Genomic DNA, 12,520 nt, shown 5'->3' with positions numbered 1-12,520 from the left:
GTTCTATTTTTTTTTTTTTTTTTTTGTTTATAGCTAAAGACCTAAAGTATGACATACTTTGCAGATTAGGTAAAGGAAAAAAAAAAACAAGTTAAGCTGAATTTAGGGCGTAAAAGATGCTATTATAAAATAAGTCTTGTAAGAACCTAACTATATTTTGAGTTGTTGTGCTTAATTTATATTTAATATTTTCGAGTTTCGTACGAAAATAAAAACAACAGGAGAAAAAAATAAAATTTATTGTATCACAGAACCTGTTTGAAAAAAATAAAATCTATGAGTGTAGTCATAATCTATTCTATTCTATCTTATCTTCACACAGTCAAAAAATAATGAGATTCTTCAAAAAAAGGTTGTGTTCTAAGTTCTAACCCAGCCAGTGCACCTTGTAATTATATTATTCTCTTTCTGAATCACTCTATTAATTGAATCAATAGACTCCATTAATTTTACCAGTAATAGGAGTTCTGGTTAGGAGAACTGATCTTCAAAACAACCATTTGGCTTACCATATAATTGTTTTCTATCTACCAGATTGAATGGAAATGGACAAAGTATTGGCCGACATTATAATGGCCTCATCCTCCTGTCCTCGGGCAAAGGCACCGGAATGTGTATCCCCATCCAAAAAGTTCACCACAAACATTGAGCTTTCAGGTGGCACATGCACCGGCGTGCGACCTTCCAGCATCTCAACCACCTCCGTCATGCCGGGTCTTAGAATTGGGTTCTCATGAATGCACCAAAGAGCCAGTCGAGTTAAGATTGTAACTTCTTCTTCTCTTATCTCTTCACTCTTGATCAAGCTCTGGTCGACTACCTCCATTAACTCACCTTGCATCATTTTCTCTCTGACGATTTTCGGGAAATACGAGTTCCGTCTTTGTTGAGTCTCTCCATCCATCATCAATCTCAAGTTCCTTCGCCCACCAACCAGCTCAAAAAGCACCATTCCGTAGCTATAAATGTCAGACTTGGTCGAGATAGCATTAGGCACCAGCATCTCAGGAGCTAGGTAACCAACCTGTTTGTGGTACAAAATATGTTGATATGGTAAGATGTTTTCGAAATATACAAAGTAAATAGGATAACTCGATAAAAAATAAGCTCTGGCATGTAACCAAATTTAGAGATAAATTTAATGATCATAACTATATAAAAAAATATTTTGAGTCAGCAAAATACAACAATTAATTGAGTATTTATCAATAATAATAATTACCGTTCCCCTTGCTCTGGTCATGACACTACTTTCATCCTTCCCAATTAATTTTGAGATACCAAAATCCGATAGCAGGGCCCGGAAGTCTCCATCGAGGAGAATATTTGCAGGTTTGACATCGAGATGCAAAATCCGATTATGGCATTCATGGTGGAGATATGCAAGTGCCTTGGCAACATCAATTGCAATGCGATACCTTAATGCCCATGTTAAACGGCTTCTCTTTCCATCGTCAGAGAAAATCCATGCATCAAGAGACCCGTTTTCGTGGAACGGATAGATAAGGTACCGGTCCCCTCTCGGAGAGATGCAAAATCCCAGAAGGCGCACTAAATTGACATGTTGCCGACTTGCGATAATTGTCATCTCTGTTCTAAATTCTGTTTCACCACTAGGCTGCCATTTGATCCGCTTTACCGCAATGGTAGAGCCATCTGCTAGTGTCCCCTTGAACACTGCACCAGAAGCACCTTCACCTATGGGTGCTTGAAAGTTTGCTGTTGCTGTTTCAAGTTCTTGGATTGTGAACCTAGCGGGTAATCCGGCCATCTCGAGGAAATCGTATTGCTCGTCTTGGATTGTTTCCTGCTTGTTGTAGACTTGCCACCATGCCTTTATTTTTGGGGCACACATTAGCCACAGCCATGGCACAAGGGAGAAACAACCAATGATGCTAGCAATTGATACAAATAACTTATCCTTGTCATACCAGTAGATGCGAAGGACAATACCTAACATCAAAGTTGCAAGGAAAAGTGATGCAATGGCCGTTACCTTCCTCCTTCGGTCCCATATTTGCTTTACATGAAAAACAGCGAGTATTACATATACTAAAATTGATACGATCACCGTGAAAATTTTATTAAATTTTCCTGAATCTTGACGATTATTGAATATCAGAACCACATCTATTACGGCTGCTGTGGATAGAACCGCGGTCCTCCAATCATGTGAGAATTTCATCATCAAAAAATGCGCATTGGCTGCCGAGTCGATACCATGGATAAGGCAGGCTACAAATTCCCATTGCCATGGACTGATGTAGAAATGATTTGCAAATATCAGTATGATTAAACCCAGGGATAAAACTACCATCAAAGTTCTCCATTTCTTAGTAGATATTTGGTTGGTTTGGAGATAACAAATGACAAAGTATATCAAGGTATCAAATATACTAGTTCCTAGATTGTTTTTGATAAAATTTGCAGAGGTTAGGTAAAATTGAGCTTGGAGTAAAACTAATACTATAGCTGAGGTTATGATCTCTACTTTTTGCATGGCCATATGATTCTTTTTTCCCTCAATTTTGATGTACTTTTTGAGAGATGGAATGGGCTTTACCTTGAAAACATAGATTATATATATGTAAAACTAGGAACTAAGATACCGTACCTACTTGTTGGGGAGACTTCAATTTTCTCTAAATCGTTTATTAGAAAAGGTAATTAATTATACGCTGAAGTCAATGTTATTTTGATAAATTTTTCAAATTTTGATGTGACAAATATAAATAGAGGAGGAATCAAGTTACAACAAGTTACCATAACTATTTTCTACATTTTCAATGTCCAAATCGTTGTCCAAACTGTTAGATGTGATTTCCACAATAAAATGTGTTTCCAAATCAAATTTTACATTTTTTGAAATTTTTGTTTGTATTTATTAAGATGGGTACAAAATTCAATGGTCTGAATTTGACTAGTTTTTGTACCCATCTTAATAAATAGTAAAAAAAATTTCAAAAAATATAAAATTTGGTCTCCAAACACATTTTATTGTAGATATCACATTTAACGATTTGAATCGACGATTTGGATTTTGAAAATGTAAAAAATAGTTGTGATAACTTGTTGTAACTTGATCCATACTCATATAAATATTCTTAATACTAAAAAAAATGGGTCCAGGTCAAGTTATATCGCTCTCTATTCAATTTCTTCTTGATTGACTTCACTACATTCATGTAGAATTGTCATAGATATAGATTTACTTTTCTATTTTTCACTTTCGGACGAAATAATTTAAATAATGATTCAAGTTGTTTCAAATGAGTAAAATAGAGTAAGCAATTTTCTCCTTAAATTTAAATAGCAACTATGCTTGATTGTAGAGATATATAAAAATGTAAAACAATACGATCATCTTGTAAAATGCAGTGGAATAAGTTAATTTTTTTTATACTATTAGTTTACTTCAGACTTACTCTGTCTATAGAGTCCACTATCAGCAAAAAATTATTTCTAAATTGCTCTCTTATTCAAAGAAATTAATTTAAATTATTCCTTAAACAGTGAAACTAGATGTAAAACAAAATAAGGAAGATAAAACAAGTAACATAATGTATGTCTTTTAAATTGAAGTAGCAATCAAACATCTAAATAAATTAACTACATTCAACTTGCAATAGAGCTCAGACAAAGCTAAATGTTTGATAAGTCCACTGTGTGGGGAATGATGCGGACACCTTTTAATTGGGTACAATTATATAGTTGCAGTGAAAGACTGGAAGTTTCAAGGGAAGAGAAAAATCAGAAGAGGGAAAATGAGAGAGAGCGACTATGTTGACAAAAATAAGGATATAGAAGGGATTTTAATCCCAGTCGTTCATCATCAATCAAGCGATTTGAATTAGATAAGAAAGATAACATCTATTTTAGACACTAAATATACACCAACGATACACTGTACATACCAAAAGTAGAAATAGGACAAATTGTAACAGACGGTAACTTAAAACCAATGTTATCAGAACCGGACCGGACATCAACCCGATAAAACTTTGGGTCAACGGTTTACTGGTCGGACCGGTGGGTCAACCGGTTCAATTACTGGTTTATTTAAATACTCACATATATATTAGATACCAAGATTGTTATAAATTATGTATTCAAAATTTCAAATAATATAATATAAGACCAAATTTATAGATATATTTCAAAATTAACATTTAGTAATAAATTATATCCTAATGAAAGATACAGCACTTCAACAAAAAATAACAATTAGAATAAAAATACAATAAGTAACAATTGTTAGTTTTCAAGGAAATATACATGCACAAAATTTTATGAGTGAGTCTATGGTACTATGCATATCACGGGTTGGTCTGTGCTACGGCTCAATATTCGAGTTTTCAAAGTCCTAATGGTCGATCCGAACCGTTCATCTTGTTGTCCATATTAATATGTGTTTGGAGACCAAATTTTACATTTTTTGAAATTTGTTTACTATTTTTTTAGATATATAGAAAATCACTTGATCTGAAAATTCTGGACCATCCAAAAACAGTGATTTTCAATAAATCTAAAAAAATAGTAAAAAAATTTCAAAAAATGTAAAATTTGGTCTCCAAACATATATTAATATGGAGAACAAGATAAACGGTTTGAATCGACCATTAGGACTTTGAAAACTCGAATATTGAGCCGTAGCACGGACCAACCCGTGATATGCATAGTACCATAGACTCACTCAAATTTTATACTATACAAAATTGATACTTTAGAATATATAAAATTTAAGGTTTTATGTGTAAATTTCAAAACGTTAAATTAAAATATACCGAAAGAATAAAGTTTGAACTACAGAGATGTACATTTATTTTTCTAGTTCATAGTTCAAAGTTGAAACACAGGGAACACAAATGCACCTTAGGTTACAGAGATGTACATGTCTTACATGTAGGGATGGCAATGGGCCTAGCCCACGGGTATTTTGTCAAGTTCAGGCCTGGCCTGCCCGTAAAAAATTAATGGCCCGCCTGCCTGGCCCAGTCTAACGGGCTTGAAAATCTAGGCCCAGGCCTGCCCGTGCTTGCCTGCCTGTGCCCATGGGCTGCCTTATTCGGCCCGGCCCGGCCCGGCCATGCCCAATTCATTTTTTGAGGCTGAATTTCTCCAGATTTTTATTTTCTTTTCCATAAATTATAGCCTGTTGGTTGTCGCACTATGCATTAATTTCAAATACAAGTATAACTGTAAATATAATTTTTACGATGAGAAAATTAGAGACAACTAAGGCAGAGCGTGGCTAAAACTAAAACCCTAATTCAATATACTTGTATTAACATATAAGCCCAACGGGCTGCCCGTGGGCTTAAAGTGAAGCCCAGGCCTGCCCTGGCCCGTCACTGTGTCGGGCCGACCGGGTAAAGGGCGGGCCGGGCGGATATTAACGGGCCTTCGGGCCAACTGGGCTTTTTTGCCATCCCTACTTACATGTCATTCATTTCCGTACTCTCTCATTTAATGCATAACAGTATAAAAGTGGAACTTTGAAGTTTGAACCGTTTAAATCAGCTTTTTCTACCTAAACCGAGTAACTGGTTTTTGAAAAACCAGTCTATTAAACCGGACTTTACCGGTTCACCAACACAAACGGTCTTTTAAACGAACCAAACCGGAAAGACATCCGGGTCCGGTTTTTTTCGGTTAAACCGCCGGTCCGGTCCGGTTCTGATAACACTGCTTAAAACTCAAATTCAAATTAAAATAAGTTTGATTTGGTTTGATTCGTTTCCAGTCATAATTATCTTACAATTAATTATTAGGCAGTCAAATTACACCCAAGAAAATGCAACGCACATGAAAAAAAAAACGCTTTTAACTTTTATAATAATTCGAAGTTCCTCATTTTTTAATAGTCAACCCCCCTCCCCTCAATACTTTTCTGGCATATATATCATCAGATTAAAAAGTATTCTCCCGTAATCACATGAGTATAGTACCATTTTTGTAAAAAAACGTATGTTTAGATCAATTAATTGGTCGATTAGTCGTTGGCGGTAACCAAACCGTTAAGGGTTTTTCCAATTAATCGACCAATTATTTCTGACTATGACTTATTATTTCTGATTAATCGCTTGATGGTATCATGCCCTTCTGATAACTACATACTTTTATTTACAACAATGTATAATACTATAATGGTAGGCATATTGACACCACACACATTTATATTAACACAACATCTTTAATAAAATTTAATGTATGGATAATTTTAACCTTCTTTAAATATTTTGTTGATTACTATATTTTTCCATAATATAATTAATATAGTGATCATTTATCAAATTATTTGATCATATTTGTTAGATGTTATTTTCATTTTTTTAATTTATTTTAATATTGAGGTATCTTTTTCTGCCGATTTTTTTATTTCTATCCAAAAAATAAATCAAATTTAAAAAAATAACCAAACCGGCTGTGAAAATCAAAATTTACTCAAACCGGTTAACCATTAATCGAATTCAAATCAAATTTCCGGTTAACCGTTAACCGGACCCGTTCAAATAGTCCGGTTAACCATTAACCGGAAATTTGTTTTGGGTCCGGTTAATGGTTAACCGGTTCTTTGGCCCGGTTAGCCGTGTACCGGAAAGTTTGGTTTTTTTTTTGCACGTGGTTAAAAATAGATTCCGGTTATTGGTTAACCGGAAAAAGAGTTCAATTCACGGTGAACCGGAAATGATATAGAAGTCCGGTTTTTAGAATACTACAAAGTTATTTTAAATTATGTTATATAACCCGATCACTCTGACAAAGAAATGAAAGAAACGCCCTCAAATTCGATCACTCTGACGAAGAAATGAAAGAAACGCCCTCAAACTGAGAGACGAATGGAAGAAAAAAAAAAGGTAAGTTTTTTTTTATAATTAATTTGTAAATTATGTAAGTTCTTATTTTTTTTGAACTGTAATTTTTAACTATTGATTTTTGAAATATTTTTTTATAATGGAGATTTTTCCTCCAGTACTTGTATGCAAATTATGTATGTGTAAATTACTTTAATCATAATCATCCATACAAAAATAAATCAGTAAACAAAGCCGATTTTTTTATTTACATCCAAAAAATAAATAAATTTTTAAAAAATATTCAAATCCCGAATGAAATTCGAAAACTACCGGTTATTGGTAGTTTCTAAATTTTATTTTTTTATTTTTATTTTAATTTATATTATAATTAATTAGTTCATTCCATAATAGTTTTTTTTTAGTTGTCCAAATAATCTAGAATTATTTAGAACATTTCAAAATGGTTTAGAATAATTTATAAAATTCGAAAATAGTTTAGAATAATTTATAAAATTATAAAATGGATTTGGAATAATTTTTAGAGGTCCGTACAAATTTTAATTACTTATATGTTGTTATTTTTTAAATTGCCAGACCAATCGAAACTAAAAATGACAAATATTTGTGTGAAAATTTTTATTGGAGGGGAAACCCAATACAATGATGACGGAGTCTTTTACAGCACCCGAGCTAAATACTCATTACCACTAATCGTGAACCACAGTTTTGATTATCTTCAGAATGAGATTTATAAACTTGTTGGATACAATGCTAGTCAAGTAAATATGGAAATCCAAGCCAGGTTTAATATATTTACCGATGGGGGATGTGACCATCAGTTAGTACCTGTAATAAACCAACAATCGTTCGAAATAATTTTAGGAATTGTGTCATCTTTTTCACAAATGATACCGATTCTGGAGTTATATGTAGAATTGGAACCGAACTATACTAATTTTGGAGTTAACCGGACTATTTGAACCGGTTCGGTTAACGGTTAACCGGAAATTTGATTTGAGTCCGGTTAATGGTTAACCGGTTTGGATAGATTTCGATTTTCACCGCCGGTTTGGTTATTTTTTAAAATTTGATTTATTTTTTGGATAGAAATAAAAAATTGACTTTTTCTGCTTCATGTTTTCTCATAAAAATAAATATATATAACAACAAACTTTACAAGAAATTGCTTATTGATATGTTTTGTAATTAATTTATATTTGCACAAAGAATGGATAAGCAAAACAATTTTTTTTTTATGTAGATCATTAAAAAATTGTGAAGTTATAAAAAAAATCGATATATACAATATGATAGATTTTAATAATATAATAGAACCATTCACTGTTGTAGTTTTTTAAAAAAAATCTTAAAGATTCAATTAATGAAAATTAATATAGAATATTTATTATGTTAATCTAACTTCTAAGGAAATAAATCATATAATAATATATGACAGAGATATAAATTTTGAATAAAATAACTTTATAAAATATAACTTTTAAAGAAAAAAGTTATGTGGTAATAGAGAGAGAATCAGTTTTTAATTAATGAAAATACTTAATGAAGGGTAAAAAAATCTATATCGTAATATATTTTGATTATATTGTGTTAATAAATAATATCATCACCGTACTATAATTCATAAGAGACTTGAGGCGTCCGTGAGGTAATTAAGGTGCTCTTTAGTACTGCGGCCATTTTTATTAATATTCCTAAAAAAAATTGAAATTTTAAAAATGCCCCTGCTCACAATTTCTCTACAAAAATACCCAGTGAGGCGCCACAGGGCCGGGCGGCCCATACCACAAGTGAGGCGCCTCATGTGTAATTTTTTTTTTTTTTTTTAGAGAAATCTTAGTATTTTGATTTGAATAATTTTGTGAAAAAAAGTTTAGGGTTTATGTATATGTGTATGTGTATGTCAAAAAATAAAATATTATGTATATGTGTATGTGTATGCCAAAAAATAAAAATATTTGATATATTTACGAAGTGATGTCGTAAATTTTTATAACTTTGATTTTTTTTTATTTTTATTTTTTTGGTGAACTATATGTATAATATACACATATACATATACATACACATATACACATATACATATATAGTTCTAAAAATAGTTTAACATAGTTCAACAAAAAAAAGTTCAACAGTACAATCAAAAACGCAATTAAAGTTCATAACATAGTTCAAACCAAATAAATCAATTCGCATAAGCAAAATACTACAACGGCATACAATTTGGGTCTAAGCCTTACGAGCAAACTATTTTAGAACTGCACTTATTTCTAGCATATTCAAAAATAATGCAGCCCATGTTCAACCTAACTTTGATTTTTTATTTTTTTATTTTTTTGGTGAACTATATGTATAATATACACACATACACATACACATACACATACACACATGCACATACACATACACATACACATACACATATACACATACATATATACACATACACATACACATACATATATACACATACACATACAAAAAAACTCACACATACATATACACATACACATACACATACACATACACATACACATACACATACACATACACATACACATACACATACACATACACATACACATACACATACACATACACATACACATACACATATATCAAATAAATCAATTCGCATAAGCAAAATAGCAAGTTTATCTGCCACCACGTCTGAATAAACCTAACAAACGACTAGTTCTTCTGGTACCAGTGGCAGGTGCGGCATTACTTGTAGAGGCTTGGCTACTAGATGATTGGCTTACAGGAGGAGGGGGTTGTGTTCTACCGGTTGCTTCAGCAACAACTCTGGCATTTTCTCTTTCGTTGTGTTCATTTATTGCATCTAAATGTAACAATGCAATTCAGTTAGTAATATAATTAAAGCATAAATAAATTTTGTACAATTATACGTACCTGCCCTATGCCTGTTGGAAACAGAACGGCAAGCCCGATTTCCCGACGGTCGCCTACCACCCATCTCGTCCATGGTCATTACAATACGCTTGTGTCTCCTCCTTCCCTTTCTTATCCATCCTTCTGAAGGTAATATTCTATCTCCGACATATGCAGTCCACTCATGCTGATCAGGATAAGAATGGAAAGATCCACCCCAAGTGGAAGCAAGGTAATTGGTACGGTACATGTCAGCAACATAGTGATCCTCACAGTAGTTCCTCACTCGGCATACCGCCATCACGTGACTGCAGGGTATGTGACTTAGCTGGGGTCCTTGGCATGTACAGGTTACCGCCCTGGCATCTCCGAATTTAACCACGTACTTGCAAGCCCTCTTGACAAACGCCATAGTGCCGTCTGGTTTACGGCTGGTAGGAACGTACTCATTTGGATTTTGCACTTCGAATTCTGTTCCATCATTACCCATCGGGATCACGATCATAGTTGCACCTTTGTCTCTGTGTCGTCTTAGTTTCTCCTCCACCCTTGTTGAAAATGACTGGTTCATCCTTATTAATTCTGCGGCCTTAGCACGCCGTTCCTGAAACCAGGCATTTAACTTGTAGAATGTGTCATCTACAACTGCAGCCACAGGCAACATCCGGCTCTGCTTGAATACTGTATTCAGCGACTCGGATCCGTTGGTGGTCATAATTCCCCAACGCCAACCTCCATCCCGGGATTGATATATTTTCTCGTATGCTGGATCTTCGTTGACATCTCGGGGATTATTTTTGCCCACCTTCATTAAGTAGAGATTTGCCTTTGGCATGTACTACATAGAAAATAAGGAAATAGAATAATGTAAGTAAACAATTGTAGTAAAAAAAATTTGTTTTCTTAAAGTACAATAATATATGTAAACAATTGAAATACATGTACCTTTGCAAAACTGCTAGTCATCTCTACCACCCTTCTCGGTTTTTTCTTTCTGCAATTCCATCTAAATGTATCAGTAAACCACGTGTCGCCCCCGGTTGCCTTGGAAAGGTTCTCCGCAACGTGTTGCATACACAACCTGTGCACACACTGGCCAGTACGTGTTGACCAACCGTAATCTTCACGATCAAAAACATATTTTATTCCTTTGTGCTGGTCTGATATCACACAGAAAAACTTCCCTTCTCCAATCACCCGTCTTCTTAAAAACTGCATAAAGAATCCCCAGTTCTCGGGTAAACTGTCAAAATTAATAGAACAATTCAAGAACTCAAGAACACAAGACTCCCATGAATCTTCTTTTCCTCCCAAATTTTTATTTCTTTTTTCTTTCTTGTATGAAATACATGGCTCTTACATTTCTATTTATCAATTCAAAAATATTTTGCATATTATGCTAAACATAAAAACCAATTTTTAGAATTAATGACAAATAATCAAATACTATATATTGTCTATTTCACTAGATATAATTGATATAATTGATATTCTTGAATTTCTTTTTTTCTTCTTTTGAGTAGATATAGATCTTCTAGAGAATTCGGTTTGATTCCCAAATTATGCTGAAACTGAGTGTAATCTTAACATAAACAGTATATGAATCTGACTGTTTTTAATAAATTCCTAGAATATGGTATCTGACTATTTTAGGGTCAAACATACAAGTATTTCTTGAGCCTTTTTTATTATAATAAGTTGTTTTCAGAAGGCTCAGTAGTTCTTAGATCGATGGATGCTGCTCTGATAAGTCGTATAAAGTTCAGTATGGTAGAATCAATGTTTGACTTGAAAAAATAATAATTAATTCTTCATTCATCAGTAATTGGTTAATTACTTTATTTATTATTTAAAGATTCAAAGTTTCAAACTATTGAAAGAATTAGAAGCAACTTGTGAGAAATCGTAATGAAATGGGCATCTCTCCTGACTTTGACCCAGGGTTCTATGAGATAGCTCTATCCTTGTTTATTTTTGGGAAATTTGAACTACACCATAAATCTTTTTTTTTTTTTTTGAAAAACTGATAGAAGCTATCAGTGAGAACTACACCATAAATCAACTTTGACCCAGCAGAGTGCTAGCTAGGTTATCTCTCATGACTTGAGGAAATTGAACTGCGCCAACTATGGCACAAATATGCTTTGATCGTAGGGCCCGTGCAAGGATAATGGTGATGGATGGAGAGACTCAACTACACCAAATAAATGTGTATCTCAACAACTCAATTAATTTCTAAATAACTGTTAACTACTAAAATAGAAATTAAGTCTCTTTTAATTTATAAATCTCCACATCTCTTAAAATGAAATTATAGTTTCTATTAAAACTAGATTAGCAATTAATTGAAAATAAACTCATTTCTTCTTGGAAGAAAAAAACTTCAACCAATTATTTAACCAGCGTGGAGTTCATAAATTTTTTTTTTTAATAAGAAACTTTCATCCATAGTTTCTTAATAAGAAACTCTCGTATATTAATTCATGCAATCTATATAAAAACTGTCACCTTAGATAGAAACTCTAATAATATCAGAGATGAAAGATTTTGAGAGTTTATAATATGACAGTGCACCCTACAAACAGAGTAAGTTTGCAGTAAACTAATAATCTAAAACAGAGGTTTAACTTATTCCACTGCACCTTGTAGAACATCTTGCTTTTATTGTTCTACATCTTGTTTGACAACTTAAGTATGGAGTAAAGAGGTTATTATATTGTACTTTAAGTTATGAATCAAATATAATTGTTAGATTTAAGGAGGATTATATTAACTCTATTTTACTCATGTTTTACATCCTTGTCTAAAACAAC

The 12,520-nt window shown here is 33.0% G+C and overlaps 1 protein-coding gene across 1 annotated transcript; it reads right to left on the bottom strand.

Moving 5' to 3' along the window:
* Positions 1 to 385: 385 nt before the first annotated feature.
* LOC144549683 (putative receptor-like protein kinase At5g20050) lies at positions 386 to 2,557 on the bottom strand. Its single transcript, XM_078298457.1, has 2 exons — positions 1,223 to 2,557; positions 386 to 1,024 (listed from the first exon to the last, which is right to left on the bottom strand). Exons 1-2 carry the CDS (start codon positions 2,504 to 2,506, stop codon positions 524 to 526), a joined length of 1,785 nt encoding a protein of 594 aa, XP_078154583.1. The 5' UTR covers positions 2,507 to 2,557; the 3' UTR covers positions 386 to 523.
* Between the last annotated feature and the right edge of the window lie 9,963 nt (positions 2,558 to 12,520).

Source organism: Carex rostrata, chromosome 35 (genome assembly GCF_964058835.1).
Source record: "Carex rostrata chromosome 35, lpCarRost1.2, whole genome shotgun sequence".
In the NCBI taxonomy this organism is placed as follows: Eukaryota; Viridiplantae; Streptophyta; class Magnoliopsida; order Poales; family Cyperaceae; genus Carex; species Carex rostrata.
Note: the sequence above shows the minus strand (reverse complement) of the source record. Positions and strands in the feature narration are given on the sequence as shown.